This window comes from Nicotiana sylvestris, chromosome 7, assembly GCF_000393655.2.
Source record: "Nicotiana sylvestris chromosome 7, ASM39365v2, whole genome shotgun sequence".
Taxonomy (NCBI): Eukaryota; Viridiplantae; Streptophyta; class Magnoliopsida; order Solanales; family Solanaceae; genus Nicotiana; species Nicotiana sylvestris.
Window position 1 is genome coordinate 97,049,951 of NC_091063.1, and position 22,610 is coordinate 97,072,560.

At 36.1% G+C, this 22,610-nt stretch overlaps 1 protein-coding gene across 1 annotated transcript; it reads left to right on the forward strand.

Annotated features, from left to right (window-relative positions):
* Positions 1-16,905: 16,905 nt before the first annotated feature.
* On the forward strand, positions 16,906-17,739 carry LOC104244071 (agamous-like MADS-box protein AGL29). The gene has a single exon (XM_009799376.2). It carries the CDS (start codon positions 16,942-16,944, stop codon positions 17,473-17,475), a length of 534 nt encoding a protein of 177 aa, XP_009797678.1. The 5' UTR covers positions 16,906-16,941; the 3' UTR covers positions 17,476-17,739.
* Positions 17,740-22,610: the final 4,871 nt, after the last annotated feature.

A 22,610-nucleotide genomic window follows, 5' to 3' on the forward strand; every position in this document is an offset into this window, starting at 1 on the left:
GATTTACAGAATAATAATACATGAATAACCTAAATACAATACAAAAATTAAATTAAACTAAATTAAAAATTTAACACTCCATTCTTCATTTCAGCTTACAAAATGCCAAAATTACAGTTGTGTACCTGATATTGTCAATATAAGAAGAAGAAAGTCAGCAACGTAATACGTAACACAGCAACAGCAATAATAACCAGCAATAACCAGTCAACGAAAATCCCAGTGACAGCTTTGAAAAATTCAAAATAAAATCCAGGAATGCCGAAAATAATGGACAGAAACCAAAGGAAATTTTCAGATTTTTGAAAGGCTAGTTAATCTTCAACCCTTAATTTCTACACCTGTATACCAGAATATTTCTCAGGTGTGTACTACTTTCTCTTATAATTTTTCAAATTTTTTTTTCTTTGTATGTTTTTCTTTTCTTGAGAGTTTCAATGTTTTTTTTTTCGGAATAGATGTTCAGCTTTTTTTTCAATCTCTTTTTTTCTGTCTGTATTTCCTCTCCCTTTTGTGTTCAAGACTTCACATATATATATCCCATCCCATAAATCAATTAAAATCAATCCCTTTCTCTACCAAACCCATTATCTTCCCACTCATCCCCATTACATTAAATAAATATATCACACCACCCCATTATATTTTGTCCCCCATGCTTTATTTAAAATAATGCAAGATTCCCCTTTAATTTAAATCTTGTCCCCCCTTTATATTAAATAATCATATCACAACCCACCCCATTTCATTTTGTCCCCCATGCTTCAAATAAACAATTACAAAATGTACAATTCCTAAACTACCCCTTCCGATCCTACTGAAATTACCAAACTACCCCTGAACGTATTACAAATTTACCAAACTACCCATCAGCTATAACACATCAATTAATCAAACTTAACCAAAATATAGACAATATGATCAATTTCTAACAATGTTCAAACAACAATATGAACATGGATGAACATCATAACAACAATATCACATGAACATGATTTTAACAACATTTCAACAACAAATCACATGAACACAAATTGAACAACAAAGAACAACTAAAATTTGATTGAACAATATTTTGGCAACAAACAATTCTATTTTCGGATTCAACAACAACAACAAACAAAGTATGAAGATTTCTAAATTCAATCATATTGAACTTAAAATCAACTCTAACAATATTACAACCAACAATTCCTATATTAAACTTAAACAACAAGATTATGAGACAAATTCAAGAAATAATCATAAATGATAAACAAGAAATCAAACTATACAAATTTCGGATTCAAGAACAATCAAACAAAGTATGAACATGAATTGAATCTATTTTAAGACAACAAACATGACGGATTAAACGATTAAAGCAATATATTCCTTTAATACAACTAAATTCTTTAAACAAATAACAAGATCGACGAAGAAACAATTATGAACTTAAACTTGAACTTAACAATATTAACAATTTCTAACAATACATACACATGAAACAAATTGAAGAAATAGTTGATTAAATTTCAATTTGAATCTAACAAACAATCAAACTAACAAATACTTACTTAAACAATAATACAAACATGAAATAAACATGAAAACAACTAATTAAACTTTTATTTTGAAATCTGAAAATTAATTTAACAAACAACATGAACATGAACAAAACAAAAAAAAATCAAATATCTAACCATAGACATGAACAAAGCAAACATTCGCCGATTTTAGATTCGAAAAATATCAAAACAAAATAACAGACGAAATAAAATTTAAAAACTACTAACCGGATTGAAACGACAAACAACGAGCAAACAGACAATGAATCTTGACGAACCTCGACCAAAGCTCAAACCAACGATGAATAAAATGAGCAGACGACGATGAACTTGGCCATGGAAGCAACGGAGACGCGACAGAAAGCGATGGACAATGATGAACGGAGGCAGCTGGAGCTTCGACGAGCAGCATGAGCTTCAACGAGCAGCAGTAGCTTCGACGAGCAGCAGTAGAAGAAGGCTGAAGCAGAAGCAGCGGGGAGCAAAATGGCTGCGTCAATGGCGGGTCCGGGCAGCAGCTGCGACGGAGAAGCAGCATCGTGGTCTTCTTGGTCGATGACGAAGCAGTGGCGACGGGGAAGATGAAAGCAGATATCGCAGCAGCATGAAGTGAGGAAGAAGCAGCAACAACGTGGGTTACACCATAACGAAGACGATGAAGCAAAGGCAACGATGGTTATAGCTCGACGAAGATGATGAAGCCAAAACAACGATGGTGTTCTGGTGGAGCTGGGGACGGCATGGTCGCAACTGAGGATGACAGGCGAAGCTATGGGAGGCAGCCATGGATGGGGTGTGAGGAAAGCTTGGAGAAGAAGAAGCAAAGGGAAGGGGGGGCGGATGTGTTCTTTAGGTTTTTTTAGGGTTTTTGTTTTTTTTTTCTTTTGTTTTGTTTTGTTTTTGTTTTTGTTTTGTAAAAATGAAAGACAAAAAGGGGGTTTGGGTCTTTTGGGTTATGGACTGGGTCGACCCAGTTCGAAATGGACTGGGTCGTAGGGAAGATTGGGCCATTTTTTGGGCTTATGGCTTAAATTTGAAGAAGAGGCCCAATTCCGACTTTCTTTATATTTTCGCTCTTTTTTCTTCTTTTATTTCTCTAAAACTAAATTATAAAAATACTTAAACTATTATTAAGAATTAAATTAAGTTATAAAAGCGCAAATTAACTCCCAATAATAATTAACGCACAATTAAGTAATAATTAAGCATAAAATTGTATATTTGGACATTAAATGCTAAAAATGCAAACGATGCCTATTTTTGTAATTTTTAATTTTTGTAAAACAAATTTAATTACTAACAATTGTAGAATTAAATCCTACATGCAAAATGCGACATATTTTTGTATTTTTTATTAATTTAGCAAATAAACACGCACAGACAACTACAAATAATTATTCAAAATATCACAAAAGTGCACACCAAAGAAAATCATTTTATTTTTGAATTTTTGGGAGTAATTCTCATATTGGGCAAAAATCACGTGCTTACAGCTGCCCCTCTTTGCCCGAAGACACGAAGGGTTTTCGTGCAAAGATAAAGCGAGCGATTTTTTGCCCATCCGAGTACTCCGTGTGAAGCATTTTTTGAAAAAGATTTGACCGAACCTTTGCTTCAAAGGTTTCCTACATATCCTGGGCTAAACAGGAATCAGGTCAATGTAGTTCGGGAAGTTTTTGGTAGCTGGGACTACCGTGAGACTGCGATGTTACTGCTGTTGCATGCTGTTATCACTGCTTACCGATCTCCTTGTTACACCGTGCTTAAAAGAAAACAAGAAGCTAGGCTAGACTAAAATTTGTTCTTGTTGCCTTGCTTTCTTGTCGGCTTGTGTTTCCTCCGGTGCTTTTCTTCCGATGCTTTTCTTCCTTTTGACACATGGACTTGAGTTTATGCTGGGACCTCTTGTTGCAACCTTCTGCTTCCCGGTGCTGGGGATTTTATTGTTTACTGCTGGGGATTCCTGTTGTAACCTTCCGCCTTCTGGTGGGGTTACTGATTCCAAACTCTGTAATACAAGACTAAAAAGTTGCTTCAATGCAAAATTATGAAATGTATGCCCGCATTATACTGGTGGGCGACCTAGAGCTGAAAGTATTCCCGCATTTTACTGGTGGGCGACCTAGAACATGAATGTATTCCCGCATTTTACTGGTGGATGACCTAGAACTGAAATGTATTCCCACATTTTACTGGTGGGCGACCTAGAACTGAAATGTATTCCCGCATTTTACTGGTGGGCGACCTAGAACAGAAAGTATTCCCGCATTTTACTGGTGGGCGACCTAGAACTGAAATGTATTCCCGCATTATACTGGTGGGCGACCTAGAACTTAAAAGTATTCCCGCATTCTACTGGTGGGCGACCTAGAACTGAAATGTATTCCCGCATTTTACTGGTGGGCGACCTAGAACAGAAAGTATTCCCGCATTTTACTGGTGGGCGACCTAGAACTGAAATGTATTCCCGCATTTTACTGGTGGGCGACCTAGAACAGAAAGTATTCCCGCATTATACTGGTGGGCGACCTAGAACTTAAAAGTATTCCCGCATTCTACTGTATGGGCGGGCTCCCAACTTCAATGCTAACTTAGGAGGAAATGCGTCTCCTATGGGTAAACTAAACTTAGGAGGAAATGCGTCTCCTATGGGTAAAAGTAAATTTAGGAGGAAATACGTCTCCTATGGGTAAACTAAACTTAGGAGGAAATGCGTCTCCTATGGGTAAACTAAACTTAGGAGGAAATGCGTCTCCTATGGGTAAAACTAAACTTAGGAGGAAATGCGTCTCCTATGGGTAAAACTAAACTTAGGAGGAAATGCGTCTCCTATGGGTAAAACTAAACTTAGGAGGAAATGCGTCTCCTGTGGGTAAAAGTAAATTTAGGAGGAAATGCGTCTCCTATGGGTAAACTAAACTTAGGAGGAAATGCGTCTCCTATGGGTAAACTAAACTTAGGAGGAAATGCGTCTCCTATGGGTAAAAGTAAATTTAGGAGGAAATGCGTCTCCTATGGGTAAACTAAACTTAGGAGGAAATGCGTCTCCTATGGGTAAACTAAACTTAGGAGGAAATGAGTCTCCTATGGGTAAACTAAACTTAGGAGGAAATGCGTCTCCTATGGGTAAAACTAAACTTAGGAGGAAATGCGTCTCCTATGGGTGAAACTAACTTAGGAAGTGCGTCTCCTATTGGCAGAACTAGACTTAGGAAGTGCGTCTCCTATTGGCAAAGGCGTGGAATGTATTCCCTTGTTATACAGGTGGGCGCCTAAAATATGCAATGGACAGACAAGAAAAGTATTCCTTTCGTTATTCAGGTGGGCGCCTGGCTTCAACAACAACTTTGAAAATAAAATCCTATTCGAGGGCGGATGAACCCAAATTATCCTATTCGAGGGCGGATGAACCCAAAATATCCTATTCGAGGGCGGATGAACCCAAAATATCCTATTCGAGGGCGGATGAACCCAAAATATCCTATTCGAGGGCGGATGAACCCAAAATATCCTATTCGAGGGCGGATGAACCCAAAATATCCTATTCGAGGGCGGATGAACCCAAAATATCCTATTCGAGGGAGGATGAACCCAAAATATCCTATTCGAGGGCGGATGAACCCAAAATATCCTATTCGAGGGCGGATGAACCCAAAATATCCTATTCGAGGGCGGATGAACCCAAAATATCCTATTCGAGGGCGGATGAACCCAAAATATCCTATTCGAGGGCGGATGAACCCACAATATCCTATTCGAGGGCGGATGAACCCAAAATATCCTATTCGAGGGCGGATGAACCCAAAATATCCTATTCGAGGGCGGATGAACCCAAAATATCCTTAAGACTTGAAAATGTCTTACCTCGAATACTTGCTGGGGATAACACTGTTGGGGAATTATTTACTTACCTGTTGGGGGGTAAAATGTTATCAGCTGGGGATAACGCTGTCGAGGCTAACACTGTTGGGGGATTCTGATTCTTTCAGAACTAGTGCTTCACTGAGCTCAAGTTTCATCCCTTTGCTGGGGAACAACTTCCTCCATAGAACTTATTATGTTGGGGGCAACACTGGTTCTAAGACCACTTCCCTTGAGACTGGCGTTATCTTTATTCTTTCCCGCATGGGTACCTGACTTCCAGAAAATTTTCTAAGCGGAAGGAAAATTTTCTGCCCCAGTTTGATAATATCCCTTGCGGCATGCATTTCTGGCATCAATGCCATTTCCTTTACCTGTTTCAAATCAAACAAAATTTGTTAGTTTAAAACATGGTGGTTGGTTGTGATACCCCTACTGGGATGGCTTTTCCCTTTCTCCTTCCTTGCTCTGCGTTCCACAGCTTGTTGGGGATGATATTATGTGCTGGGGATAATCCCTTCCTGCTGGGGATATCCGTCTTCTTTTGTGACATAACTCGGAAGCTGGCATTTCCCCGACCTTTTAGTCCTAGTATGAATTTCCCAAATCATGCTCATTGCTCTCCTTGATTTGCCCACTGGCTTTGGCCTTGAGGTTTATAACTTTGGTTTTGGCAAGGATATCCCTTTTGACACTCGTCAATCCTTTTGTCAATTCCCTTTTGCTGGGGATATTTTCTTGACACTGGCCTCGCGCTTGTTCCTCGCTGACTACACCATTTGGATGCACTAGTCAGATCTCATTTTGTATAATTGGGAAGCTGATGACATATTTTGAAGTCATTTCATACTTGTTCTGACCGGACAGACTCTATTGGGGAAAATTTTTTATGAAAGGAGAAAGATAAAAGATACAAAACAAAAGACAAAGGAAATGATGACTCTTTTACAAAAGAAACTATAAATAAAAACCTATCAAACGCAGATACCGACTCTAATGGCCATGACATGCGTATGTGGCCTATCCTCTACCGTCAATCATCTTTCAAGATCTTCAATTGGCGATTCCCCATTGGATTCTTAATCTTATTCGACTTGTAGTGCCCAAAGGGTTTTCACTATCAAGTCTCTCTCATTTTTTGTTCTTCTCTCAGCTTTCATCGCCTTATGGTGCCTGTGAAGGTTTTCACCGATATGACTCTCTCATTTGTATCACTTTCCAGCTGGGGATTTGGAGTGTTGCCGGTATGACTCTCTCTGCTGGAGATTAGAGTCCTTTCTGCTGTGGAACAGAATGTTATGTTCGCCGGTAAGACTCTCATTTGTCTGACTTGGCATCTTTTGAAGACTGGTCAGAAGGTCTTTCTTTGGACCGTAATGTGGGTTTTGGATAGGGCTAGAAAAAAAAGGGTATTAAAGGCTCAAAAATGCATTAATTCTGGGTTATTAGTTACAACTTTCGGAACTAGATTTATTTACCACAAACGCAACTTTTGCCCCAGTTTCTTGCTTGGGGATATTTTACTTGATTGATTTATATTTTTTCAAAACTATGACCGAGCCGTGAAGCGCCTACGTATCCTCTTTGAGGAATCGGGTCAAACGTAGTTCCCAATTCCTCTTTTTTCATTTGACTTTCTTTTGTTTTTTTTTTGTTACCATTTTTCTTTTCTTTTCTTTTTCGTTTTGTTGTTTTTTTTTTTTCATGTTTTCATGCCATGCTCGTGCTTTCTAGTCGTTTTTACTGATTCCGAACGAGGGGTATGAAAGAAAAATAAGTAAGGCTCAAAAAGGGGTAACGAAGGATAAAGTGTTTAGGTAGCAGAACAAAATGCCTTCGTCATTCCAGTCTTCAAAACATGCCAAATGCAAACAACACAACAAACAATAGATTTATAGTCTCTTCCGACGGTGCTGGGCTTGACAATTATGTTAAACATATGTTTGTTCATTTGTCACTTCTAAAGCACCGTTGGGCGACACTCTCATTCTCTTTTATTATGAACGACCCTCATGCCAATTTAGGCGAATCTTTATTTAACGGTTTTCTTTGTGTTTGCCCCAGTTCCACATGACTCGGGCTCCAAATAATCTCAAACCGTTCTTATTTCCTTTAAATGCTTTGATCACCTTCTCAGGGTTTTATGATTAACTTTTAAGACTAGGCCCAAACTGGGTGCGCATGTCATGTCCCTAGAATCGGCATTGAACAAAAATGATAAAAGGACTAAACAAAAAGATGACTGGAAATAATAAAAGACCGGATTTTGTATTAGACTACCGGTGAAATGGTTTAAATAACAAAACAAACAAAACAATCCAGAACAAAATCCTAAAACAAACTGGACAAGACAACATCCGACTTATAACCCTAATAATCCGAACAACAGAAATGACAACAAAATGAGCCACCACAAGCTTCTCTCTTGCTGACCAAGGAACAAAACGTCCTCCCACTTTATCAAAATTGGCATTTTAGCCACTGAGCTTTGCATCAATACTGCCGAGACCATTACCAGCTTCAATCTCATCAACCTCCGTCGGCAAGTTCTCGAGGGGGTTCGAGTGCTCCATGTCACTGTTATTAATCACAACCCGCCCTTCTCGGATCATTTTCTCTACTTCCCTTCTCCAACTATGACAGCTCTCAATGTTGTGCCCTATGACATTGGAGTGGTAGGCGCATCGCGCTGCCGGATCAAAGCTCCTTGCAAGTGGATTTGGAGTACATGCGGGGAGTGGTTCAATCGAGCCAGCATGCCTTAGCCTTTCAAACAGACTGGCATAAGATACCCCGATAGGGGTGAGAGCCTTTTCTCGTTTCAGCAACCTCTTCATTCTTGCATGTTGACAGGGCCGGAAACCTGATCCAGATGGCTTTTGGTAGGCTTGTATGGGTGGGTAAGCATTTCGTGGAGTCGGGTACCTGGGAAGTGAGGTATGGCTTTTGAGGTCACGGGGAAAGAAGTGGTGTTGGGGAGCGGAGAAACATTGAAGAGTGATGGAGCTACTCGGATAGCTGGGAAAGCTGCCATAAATGGGTTGGGATGGAGAGTATGGAGAATCTTCCATTATGGTGTTGGGTGCTTGGGAAATGACCGAGTTCAAGAGGCTTGGCGGTGGAGGGGGTGGTGCTTTTCCCGTTATCCATGCCTGATACATGTCTGCCACATGCTGTCTCAGCATTTTCACTTCTTCTACCAACCTGTTGTTCTGTTCGACCAATTGTTGTCGGTCATCAGTACCGATCCACTCGGTTCTGCGGTTCTGAGCCATTGTCCTTTGATTTTGCTTTGCAGGGAGGAGTTACCACAACCAACCACTTTCTATATATGGACACATCAAAGGGAAGCCATCACGTTAGTGTTAGGGCATTGGACAGACAATCATGTATCAGAGATACAATGTACCTAAGCAGTTAGACAATTGTGCCCCCCTGAAAATCTTCCACACTCTCTTTTATTTATTTATTATTATATTTTTTTATTTTTTTTTATTTTGGTGGTGGTCGAATCTTATGGAGATTGCCTACGTATCATGACCCCGCATGAATCAGACCGAGCGTAGTTCGGACCCAATAAAAGATAAACAATGCTAAACATTTTTTTTTCAATTTTCATGTTAAAACAAACTGAGTTTCAAAGGTTTGAAGATGACCTACAAGCTGGAAAATCAAACAACCCACATATTCTAATTAAAAGATTTACAAATGGCCAATTTCTTTCCCCGTTTGACAAATGCAACCAAACGGTTATTTTTGCAAATGTGGCCCCTTCCAACTTTCACATGAATTTGAGGCCGGGGAGGATTATTTTATGACACTTTACACACTTGTCCATTCTTTTACGAAAATAACCTTTCGACAACTGACAGATACTCTAAGGTTATTTCGGCAAGAACGGTTCAAGACGCGGCCGAAGTTGGCTCGGGTTATTTTGACTAAAAAAAAATCCAAACGGTATTCACCTGACCGCTGACTCTTTTTTTTTTCTTTTCAAATTATACTAAAAACCTGATGTTGCAAACACGGCCCTTCAGCGCCTCGGGGACGAAGATTTATAGGGCTGTGTGGGTCAACTAGACCAAAATCCTAAACAGGACCCAAAAAAGTGGCTGTTTATGCAAAGTCAGCCTTCCGGCGTCCCTCTCGGGAACATTCGGCTATTTTTGACAAAACAGCATCACCCGACTTATTTATGACTCTTTTTATCATTTTTCGAATTAGAAAAGTCAATATTGCAAACACGGCCTTTCAACGCCTCGGGGACGAAGATTTTTAAGGCTGTGTGGGTCAACTGGTCAAAATCTTAAAAATGACCCAAAGGTGGCTGTTTATGCAAAGTCAGCCTCCCGGCGTCCCTTTCGGGAACATTCGGCTATGTCTTCATAAAACAGCGTCACCCGACTTCTCTATGACAAAATTAAAATTTTGACATGTTTTTTTTTTTGGCTATTTTAGCAAAAGGGAAGGTTGGACACCACTAGACTTATTTATGACAAAATAAAAAATTTTGACACGTTTTTTATTTATTTTTTTGGTTTTTGACTATTTTAGCAAAAAAGGGGGTTGGACCCGATGAGGGTTGCCTACGTATCTCACATCCGGTGAGAATCAAACCCGCGTAGTTCGGGCTATAAACTAACTAATTTTTTTTTTTTTTTTTTTGAAAACAAACAAATTTTTCCACTTCCTTTTATATAAAAAAAACTATTTTCATTTTTCATTTTTTTTTTAAATAAAGCAAATTAAAATAAAAGACTTATTCCTACACACTTTCTGCTTTCTAGGCAAACCAACAATTCTAAAAGTAAAAATATATATATGTTTTTTTTTTTAAAAAAAATTCGGCAGCACTTCGACAGTACTTGGACACTGATTTTTTCTAAATTAATCAAATAACTTTTCACTTGCTATTTTTATTTTATTTTATTTTTTACACTCCCGAGACTCAGAAGCCGGTCAACATGCAAGACCGAGCAAATAAATGCACATAAAACAAATAAGATGCATCAGGATGGTCATTTTCATTTTTGGTGCACCTGTCCTAGACAGACCCAACCCCTGTGTTGAGCCTCCAAAGTCAGATGCACGTGATGCAAACAAACGTTCCTACTAGGGATCCGACATGTGGTTTTGTTATACTAGGTTCAGAACCTGGGTGTTTGTTCTAGACCTGGCTTACCCGAGCGGACAGCTCGAGCCGAGGGGGGGTAGCGTACCGGGAATACAGAAGCTTCACCGGCTTAGCAACTTGTCCGAACCTCGTTCTAAATTGGGATTTGACACTATACAGAAAAGAAGTCGTACGAAGTACACCCTTCTTCATGATTTAGAAGACTCAGAGAGGAGATGGGTTTCGGCACAGTTTATACACAGTTCACGTAATATCAAAGCGGTAAAAGCAGCATTTAGCACATTAGGCTCAATCATGTAAAAATCAGATAAAACCAAATATAACAATTTATATGAGCTCGAATTTCTAACCCTGAACCACTGGTTCTGGGTTATCCCCAGCAGAGTCGCCAGAGCTGTCACACCTCCTTTTTCCGGCACCGCGAGGTGCGTAGGGAGTTTTTTCCAATTAAAGGACAGTCGAAACGGGATTGGTTTAATTATTTCAGAGTCGCCACTTGGGAGATTTAGGGTGTCCCAAGTCACCAATTTTAATCCCGAATCGAGGAAAAGAATGACTCTATATTACAGTCTGCGTACCAGAAATCTGGATAAGGAATTCTGTTAACCCGGGAGAAGGTGTTAGGCATTCCCGAGTTCCGTGGTTCTAGCACGGTCGCTCAACTGTTATATTCGGCTTATTTATCTGATTTTTAATACAATTATGAACCATGTGCAAATTTTATCTTTTACCGCTTTATTATTATAATTATTTTTTTTAGGAATGTGAACATCGCTTAAAACATATCTTTGGATTGTGTCACATGAAATGCACCCACAATACGAAACATATTTTATTTGATGTTTTAGGATTTAGATTTGGGTCGCATGAAATGCGCATCCGAGTTTAAGAAGGTAAAATTAATTAAATCGCGCCTAAAGAGTCTAACGCGTCATCATCTTTGGGGAAGGAAGTGAAATTCACTAAACAATCCATCCCTAATTCTAAGTAATTTTTTTTAATAATTAAATAAATAAATGAGAATGGAGAATCCTATACATTTGTATTATTTACATCTATTTATTTTTAGCGAACTCCTTTAATAATATCCCTAATGACTACCTTTTTATTATTACTAAGTTTTTTTATAAATATAAAATCAATATCTACATTCTTGAAAATGACATATTAAATAGAAGAGAAAAACAAATATTAGCAGAAAATAATAAAATTATAATCATAGATACAACATGGAATTATCGAAAAGTAAAAATAAAAAAAAATAAAAAAACTAATTATCCCATAGTTGGATTAAAATTCAAATTGTTAGTAAGACTATCTATTTATTTTTAGCGAAATCCTTTAATAATATCCTTTAATGACTACCTTTTTATTATTACTAAGCTTTTTTTATAAATATAAAATCAATATCTACATTCTTGAAAATGACATATTTAAATAGAAGAGAAAAACAAATATTAACAGAAAGTAATAAAATTATAATCATAAGTACAACATGGAATTATCGGAAAGTAAAAAAAAAAAAAATAAAAAAAACTAATTATCCCATAGTTGGATTAAAATTCAAATTATTAGTAAGACTTAAGCTTATTGAAACTAATTATTTGCAAATACTGAAAATTGAAAGAAATAAAAATAAAAACTTGAGTACTAAATCATATTTCTAAAAATTTAAACAATTTAACATTAACTAACTTTGTTTTAATTCATCATGTCCTAATACTTGTTTGCAAACTAATTCATGTTATAACTGAAATTGACTACATGATTCGGATTAACTTATCGTTGACGAAAAACCTTATGAATAAGGAACTTAGTTAATTTTTGCCAAACTGATTCAATAACGCCATTTTTACGTTATTTCTTCTATTTTTTTTTTATTTAAACAATTTTAATTAATAATCAGGCTTAACTATATTTCCTAATAATCTGGTAAAGGCGTTATTTAATACGTCGCTATAATATGCCTAGTTATGCCGATGACAGTGATTTACAGAATAATAATACATGAATAACCTAAATACAATACAAAAATTAAATTAAACTAAATTAAAAATTTAACACTCCATTCTTCATTTCAGCTTACAAAATGCCAAAATTACAGTTGTGTACCTGATATTGTCAATATAAGAAGAAGAAAGTCAGCAACGTAATACGTAACACAGCAACAGCAACAATAACCAGCAATAACCAGTCAACGAAAATCCCAGTGACAGCTTTGAAAAATTCAAAATAAAATCCAGGAATGCCGAAAATAATGGACAGAAACCAAAGGAAATTTTCAGATTTTTGAAAGGCTAGTTAATCTTCAACCCTTAATTTCTACACCTGTATACCAGAATATTTCTCAGGTGTGTACTACTTTCTCTTATAATTTTTCAAATTTTTTTTTCTTTGTATGTTTTTCTTTTCTTGAGAGTTTCAATGTTTTTTTTTCGGAATAAATGTTCAGCTTTTTTTTCAATCTCTTTTTTTCTGTCTGTATTTCCTCTCCCTTTTGTGTTCAAGACTTCACATATATATATCCCATCCCATAAATCAATTAAAATCAATCCCTTTCTCTACCAAACCCATTATCTTCCCACTCATCCCCATTACATTAAATAAATATATCACACCACCCCATTATATTTTGTCCCCCATGCTTTATTTAAAATAATGCAAGATTCCCCTTTAATTTAAATCTTGTCCCCCCTTTATATTAAATAATCATATCACAACCCACCCCATTTCATTTTGTCCCCCATGCTTCAAATAAACAATTACAAAATGTACAATTCCTAAACTACCCCTTCCGATCCTACTGAAATTACCAAACTACCCCTGAACGTATTACAAATTTACCAAACTACCCATCAGCTATAACACATCAATTAATCAAACTTAACCAAAATATAGACAATATGATCAATTTCTAACAATGTTCAAACAACAATATGAACATGGATGAACATCATAACAACAATATCACATGAACATGATTTTAACAACATTTCAACAACAAATCACATGAACACAAATTGAACAACAAAGAACAACTAAAATTTGATTGAACAATATTTTGGCAACAAACAATTCTATTTTCGGATTCAACAACAACAACAAACAAAGTATGAAGATTTCTAAATTCAATCATATTGAACTTAAAATCAACTCTAACAATATTACAACCAACAATTCCTATATTAAACTTAAACAACAAGATTATGAGACAAATTCAAGAAATAATCATAAATGATAAACAAGAAATCAAACTATACAAATTTCGGATTCAAGAACAATCAAACAAAGTATGAACATGAATTGAATCTATTTTAAGACAACAAACATGACGGATTAAACGATTAAAGCAATATATTCCTTTAATACAACTAAATTCTTTAAACAAATAACAAGATCGACGAAGAAACAATTATGAACTTAAACTTGAACTTAACAATATTAACAATTTCTAACAATACATACACATGAAACAAATTGAAGAAATAGTTGATTAAATTTCAATTTGAATCTAACAAACAATCAAACTAACAAATACTTACTTAAACAATAATACAAACATGAAATAAACATGAAAACAACTAATTAAACTTTTATTTTGAAATCTGAAAATTAATTTAACAAACAACATGAACATGAACAAAACAAAAAAAAATCAAATATCTAACCATAGACATGAACAAAGCAAACATTCGCCGATTTTAGATTCGAAAAATATCAAAACAAAATAACAGACGAAATAAAATTTAAAAACTACTAACCGGATTGAAACGACAAACAACGAGCAAACAGACAATGAATCTTGACGAACCTCGACCAAAGCTCAAACCAACGATGAATAAAATGAGCAGACGACGATGAACTTGGCCATGGAAGCAACGGAGACGCGACAGAAAGCGATGGACAATGATGAACGGAGGCAGCTGGAGCTTCGACGAGCAGCATGAGCTTCAACGAGCAGCAGTAGCTTCGACGAGCAGCAGTAGAAGAAGGCTGAAGCAGAAGCAGCGGGGAGCAAAATGGCTGCGTCAATGGCGGGTCCGGGCAGCAGCTGCGACGGAGAAGCAGCATCGTGGTCTTCTTGGTCGATGACGAAGCAGTAGCGACGGGGAAGATGAAAGCAGATATCGCAGCAGCATGAAGTGAGGAAGAAGCAGCAACAACGTGGTTACACCATAACGAAGACGATGAAGCAAAGGCAACGATGGTTATAGCTCGACGAAGATGATGAAGCCAAAACAACGATGGTGTTCTGGTGGAGCTGGGGACGGCATGGTCGCAACTGAGGATGACAGGCGAAGCTATGGGAGGCAGCCATGGATGGGGTGTGAGGAAAGCTTGGAGAAGAAGAAGCAAAGGGAAGGGGGGGCGGATGTGTTCTTTAGGTTTTTTTAGGGTTTTTGTTTTTTTTTTCTTTTGTTTTGTTTTGTTTTTGTTTTTGTTTTGTAAAAATGAAAGACAAAAAGGGGGTTTGGGTCTTTTGGGTTATGGACTGGGTCGACCCAGTTCGAAATGGACTGGGTCGTAGGGAAGATTGGGCCATTTTTTGGGCTTATAGCTTAAATTTGAAGAAGAGGCCCAATTCCGACTTTCTTTATATTTTCGCTCTTTTTTCTTCTTTTATTTCTCTAAAACTAAATTATAAAAATACTTAAACTATTATTAAGAATTAAATTAAGTTATAAAAGCGCAAATTAACTCCCAATAATAATTAACGCACAATTAAGTAATAATTAAGCATAAAATTGTATATTTGGACATTAAATGCTAAAAATGCAAACGATGCTTATTTTTGTAATTTTTAATTTTTTGTAAACAAATTTAATTAATAACAATTATAGAATTAAATCCTACATGCAAAATGCGACATATTTTTGTATTTTTTATTAATTTAGCAAATAAACACGCACAGACAACTACAAATAATTATTCAAAATATCACAAAAGTGCACACCAAAGAAAATCATTTTATTTTTGAATTTTTGGGAGTAATTCTCATATTGGGCAAAAATCACGTGCTTACAGAGATCAAGCCATAAAAATCTCTTCCTCATACCTTACGTATAACATAGTATTAATGCATCGAACTGCTCTTTTTATTTTTTACCGAGTGAAATTTTATTAGGGGCACAAGTCGGAAGGGTTGAATCCTTGATTAAATTTCATTGGTGGTCATTCAACTTTATGTTCATTATCCAAAAGTTATTTTTCTTTCTTTTGTTATGTAAAAATTATTCAACTTTGTGTTCATTACCCAAAAGTCATTTTTCTTTCTTTTGTTACACAAAAATTATTTTATTATGCTTTAGTTATTACAATAATCACTTTGCCCAGATTTTACAAACCTTTCACCTAAAAAGTCTATTATTCCCTTGACATTATAAATTCTCCCATTTATGTAATACCTTTTATATTATATGCTATATAATATACTTTTACCCAAGTATTTTACTTACAATTAAAGTAACTTAATATTATTTTATTTTTTATTTTTATAATATATTCATACATTTAATTTATTTCTTAATATTACTTTCCAAAATATATAAGTAGCACTATTATATGTGTAAGTGCATTGTTTATTACTCGTTTAACTCTTGAATGTTAATAAAGAAATTTTTTTGCGTATGCAACGATGAAGTGTTCATGTTTTAAAATTGAGGCTTGTGAGCTCTAAAGTTTTTTTTTTTCACGGTTCTTTTGCGCTTAAATTTATCTATTGAAGAATTTATTTTTAGGAGTTTCATAATACAATAGTGTTTTCTGCATGCCCGTTGATGAACAAAATAGTTTTTCTTGTTCGGGATGAATGAGGAGCACTCTGCATTGATATTTGGAATTGGCTTAGAAATAAGAATAATTGGTTAAGCCACCAGGCGTTGCCAATCTAAAAATTAGTATTGAATTGGATCAAGTGTTAAATCATACCTTTTGTAATATGAATAGAATAAATAAATATAGAAGTCCTTTGCTAGGGAGCACAATGTTTGATATGTTGTAATGTCGATTTACTGTTTAATTACTTGCCATATAATTGCCAACATGACTTAAAAGTGGAATATGAAGAAACATTAACAGACTTAAAAAGTAATTTCTTGGCATGCTTTTTATTCATAGTAAGTATAGCATTAACATTAACTATGTAATAAATAGTCAATATTTTTCATTTCTTGAGGATCAGTTCAGCTTTTGCAGTCTGAGCTATATAATGGGAATACAATTTTGGACTTGGATTCTCTGTAATCTGAATATATGAATTACATTTAATCAAATGTGACAATACACGTGACAGAGAGACCCCCACACTAACTATAAATCACACTGGCGCTTATCTCGAAATTGCTCAGTCTTATTCAGCCAAAATATCTTTTTAATATTCTTCTATATTTTCTTTTTGCAATGGCAAGGAGGACGAGTAGGGGTAGGCAAAAGATTGAAATGAAGTATGTCGAGTCAAAAGAAGCACGCTATGTTACCTTCTCAAAAAGGAAAGCGAGCTTGTTCAGGAAAGCGGATGAGTTTTCTACTGTGACGGGAGCAGACGTTGGTGTTCTGCTCTTTTCACCAAGTGGAAAACCATGTTCCTACACCTCCACTAGTGTTGAAAAAATAACAGAAAAATTTCGGGAATGGAAACAACAGAATGCTGATGAGGGAAAATCAAGTGTCTTTCAGGCATTTGATGATCTCTGCAAAGATATACAAGATGAGAACGAGAAGGCAAAAAGTCGGGAACTGAGGTATAAGGTCATGTACCCTGGCGCTGAAATACCGGCTGATAAAGAAAGGTTGGAGAAGTTTATGGAAATGAAGCTGCGGTTGGAAAATATTAATGAAGCAACAAAGAATCACATTCGAGCTGAGCGACTCAAGTTTGATTTAAATGTTGTCCCTGAATATGAAGTGGGGGAGAGTTCGGGAACTCATCATTAATAAATGTGGCAGTGGCAATTGGAGTCCTTGAGTTTGGTACTAGTGTTTGGAGGAGAGTTTAATTACCAGTTAACGAGTCTGTCCATTTAGTCAATTGTTGTCTTTGTTATTGAGTCAGTTATTGTTTGTCTTTGAGTCGTCCAATTATCTGGGGTTTTAGACCACATATGAAGTTGTTATTTGTCAATTGCTGTATTTGTTATTGTTGGTTTGAGGTCTTTCCATCATGCAAAATCCAATATAATAAACTCTTCTCTTGTACCAAACATGCAATGAAATTGTGTCATCTTTAATTTTCGATGATGCTTTTGTATAGTGAACAATATGAAGTGATATAATACAGATGGTGTCTTTTAATGGTTCCATCTCACCCAGTGAATTTGGCAAATTTACACCAAAGCTTGCTATATGTGAGATGGTGGAATCTTTTTAATAGATACAGATGGAGTTGAATTGGGTGTTTGGCAATCAAGCGCCTTACTCATGGTAGAAAAATACTTATAGGGCCACTTGGTCGATGGAATAAGAGATAACAATTCAATGTTAAAATACAGGATTTATCGTATCTCTGTTTGGTTGAATTTTGGGATTTCTTGATTAGTTATACCACACTAGTTGTATTATTTATACCCCACGTTTAGAGTGAGATAACAATCTCGAAGTTACTAATCCCGGAATAAAATACCAAAATAACAAAAATGTCCTTCCCATAAAAAATTTAGAGTAAATTTTATTGGTGGTCATTCAACTTTATGTTTATTATCCAAAAGCCACTTTTTTTTTTCTTTTGTTACGTAAAAATTATTCAACTTTGTGTTCATTAACCAAAAGTCACTTTTCTTACTTTTGTTAGAGAAAAATTATTTTATTATGCTCTAGTTGTTACAGTAATCACTTTGACAATATTTTACCAACCTTTCACCTGAATAGTCTATTATGCCCTTGACATTATAAATTCCGCCATTTATGTAATATCTTTTGTATCATATGCTATATAATATACTTTTACTCAAGTATTTTACTTATAATTAAATAATTTAATATTATTTTATTTTTTATTTTTATAATATATTCGTACATTTAATTTTTTTTCTTAATATTACCTTTCAAGATATATAAATAGCATTATTATATGTGATAGTAACATTACCGTGAACAAATCTCAAGTCCACGTTCTTAATCATGCTTAATAAAATATGTTGAATAAAAATTAAAAAATCAAAGCTCATGATTTATCAGCCAAGCCATTTCATTAATTTAATAAATAAAATACTCACATTTAGAAAAATAACACATGTAACGACCCGATTGGTCGTTTTGCTTTCTAAAATCTTGTTTCCCTAAATAAGACATTATGTACTTGCTTTTACTGATTTATGACTTTTGGGGATGGGTGGTTCGGGATTTGGAAGAGTTTGGGTTGAAATCGGAACACTTGGTTCCTTAAGGTTGGCTTAAAAAGCCAAGTTTGACTTTGGTCAATATTTTGAGTAAACAACCTCGGAGTCGGGATTTGAAGGTTCTAACAGGTTCGTATGATGATTTTGGACTTGGGGGTATGTCCGGATCAGGTTTTGGATGACTCGGGAGAGTTTTGGCGTGTAATAGTGAAAGTTGGTTCTTTAAGAATTTTAAAGTTCTTGAAATTTGGTTTGGAGCGGGTTTTTGTGATATCTGGGTCCGAACGGAATTCCGAGACCGATAATAGTTCCATTATGGCATTTAAGACTTTCACGTAAAATTTGGTGTAAATCCGAGTAGTATAAGTACATTTCGACGTGTTAGAAGTAAATTGAAGAACTTGAAGTTCATAAGTTTGAAACAATTGGGTTTAGGGAGTCATTCCTACTTTTATTGTTGTTTGCAGTATTTTGAGGGTTTGAGCGAGTCCGTTTTATCATTTCAAACTTTGCCGGTTTGTTCGGGCGGGGCCTCGGGGGTCCTGAGTGTCAATCGGAGGAGGCTCGAGTTGAGTTAAATATTTTTGGAAGGAGCTGAAGCTCTAGGCATCTGTCCTAACCGCACCTGTGGTTGACCAGCCGCAGGTGCGAAACCGCAGAAGCGGTCGATTCTTCGCAGGTGCGGCCCAAGGGGAGGAGCCCAGGAACAACAGATGCGGCTCCTTTTCCGTAGAAGTGGCCCAGACCGCCGATGTAACCCCCAGCCTGCCCAAGCAAAGTCCGCAGATGCGGACACTTCCTCGTAGAAGCGAGACCGCAGGTTCGGAAATCGCTGAAGGTAGTGCCTTCATTTAATACGTGAATGTGTCATTTTTGACATATTTCATTCATTGTTTGGGCAATTTGGGAGCTTCCAAAGAGAGGATTTCAACCTAGCATTTGTAAGGTAATTTACTTCTACTTAATGTGAGTTTAATACTTGGTTTTTGGGTAGATTAACACACAAAAAATTAGTGGAAATCATGGGATTAGAGTAAAATCTAGGGTTTTGGTAAAAACAAGATTTAACCACGAAATTTGTTATGGAATGGAGTAAAAATCATATATTCTTGATCCTTAGATTATGGGTAACAACTTTCTTTAAAACTTTCCAGAATCCGGGCATGTGGGCCCGAGAATCAATTTTAGTAATTTTATAATTTGGGTTGGGTAATCACTCTAATGGTTGGGATATGAACTTTTAAGCCTATATTGATTAGTTTTTATGCTATTTGAATACTTTCAAAATATTTGGCGCCAATTTGATAGTTTGGGCGTAAACCTAGACCGGAAAGTAGACCGTGGAGTAAGGTAAGTCTCCTTTCTAACATTGTAAGAGGGAATTATCTCTATTGGAGAAATAATTGAATATTTGCTACAAATTGCGGGGGCTACGTATGCACGAGTTGACGAGAGTCCATGCGTAGCTACTATTATGCTTATGTCCGGGTAGTTTAGAACCCAAAAGCCTGCTTTACTTGCCATATTTGTAACTTTATTGTTAAATTAGATTACATGAATCATATCGAATTTGGCAAATAAATTTCTAAAAAGTTAAACATCACTTTCTTGACCGTTAAAGAGAAGTTTGACAGTATTGTGGATAATTGTTTTATTGATAAAAGACTGCTTGATATGTTTATTTATGTTTGACCGCATCACATGTATGATTCACAAGCGGGGCAATAGATGCATTTATGGTTCACGCCATTCGACCCACTGGCAGTGCATACTTTACTTTTATATTGGATTGGGCCGTACGACCTCGACATTATTTGTGCATTCTATATGCTTGGTACTATCTGTGGTTTGAACTATTTTAAATGCCTTGAATATAGACTGTTAATTGAAATATTATCTATGAAAGAACCTGTCACTTCCTGTTACCAACTGTTATTTATTCATGACATCCATACTTAGCATAACACTTAATTTATATTAGTATTGACTTTGGTAAGTGTCAAGTCGAGCCCTCGTCACTACTTCTTTGAGGTTAGACTGGATACTTTCTGGGTACATATTATTTATATACTCATACTATGCTTATGTACTTAAATGTACAGGATCTGAGGTAGGTACATCTAGCTACCAGTCCAGCGCGCGTTCCTGATATTTGACCGAGATTCCATGGTGATGTCACGACCTGAACCAAAAGGCTGCGACGGGTGCCCGAGTCCTGCCTGTCAAACACCCCTAAGCATGCGTCTAAGCTATAAACCTGATTAACATCTATTGAATTACGAGAATACGTACATGAAGAAAATCTGTCCAAAAGACATATATACATATATGTGCGGATTACAGTGGGCGAGACGACAAGGCCGCGATAGACGACTATATACCCAAAACTGAAAGCCGACAAGACCACACACTAACCAACTGTATATAACTGTCTACAGACCTCTAATAGAAATACAACTATACAAAGACGGGACTGAGCCACGTCATACCCATATATACATGTACAAACATATCCTAACAAAATCAAAAGTAGCTCCGGATCAAGTGGAGCACGCCAACTCTCGCTTATCAAGGATCCTAAGAAGGGAGACCGTCAGCTTGGCTACCTGCACCTATGGGCATGAAACGAAGGCACCGTGGAATAGGGCGTCGGTACAAAAAATGTGCTGAGTATGTAAAGCATGAAAATATGTACGTAAAAAGCATATATGAAACATGGAATAAAGAAATCCATTTGTGAATCTAAATAACTTTGAAAATTCTGAAACACTTATAATGTTATGCACGTGTATATAAATGTCGTGTCATGCATGTGTATAAGTATACATAACATCATCAAGCTACTGAGGACATCCCATTATATCATCTCTACCGCTGTGGGCAACATCATCAACATATACCAACTGATCAGATGGTGGTGTGTATATAACATCTTAACCTTTTTCCTATATCTCATATATATATATACACATATAAATACGCGTATATAACACTATCTAGTTATGAGTCAATGTACATGATAAATGAATGAAATGCATGAAAAATATGTAATAATATCAATATTCCTTCTGGATAAACTTTTTCAATTGCGTATTATTCTGAGAACATAATATGTCACATGGGGAATCAAGAACACAAAGACCCCTAATATTTTTATGAATAGAATCATTTATGAACACTGTGCATTTGCTCATTTCTTCTGTATAACTTGGACCATGCCAAAAAGAGATAAGGGATGACCTTAACATTCCTGGAGTAGGAAAAACTCCGTATAATATTCTTGGATAAGATTGCACCGTACTTCTTTAGAACCGCAAAATTTAACATTGCTACAGTTCTAATCAATTCTCGTTATAACTTTTTGCAAGAATTTCGTTGGAGGTTTAAAACTTGGCATCTGTGCTTGGAGATTTGAATTTAGGAAGAATGACTTAAATTTCACTTTTGTTATAAAATAAAAACTATAAAATAAAGACAAGAGAAACTGATATATTATTTAAATTCAAACTGATGTCCATAATGAACTGAAATCTCTTCTATTTATAGAAGAAAGGAAGCTGTTGTGCAAGCTGCTACTACAAGCTGCTGTGTAAGCTGCTACTGCAAGCTGCTGTGTAAGCTGCTACTGCAAGCTGCTGTGTAACCTTCTTATAAGTTGCTTGTAAGTTGCTACTGTACCCGATATAGATAATCTTCTGCCGGGGATAATATTTATCCATAACGGATCGGAGTACC

Coding starts and splice junctions, on each gene's coding strand:
- LOC104244071 (XM_009799376.2), top strand. CDS start 16,942: ATGGCAAGGAGGACGAGTAGGGGTAGGCAAAAGATTGAAATGAAGTAT.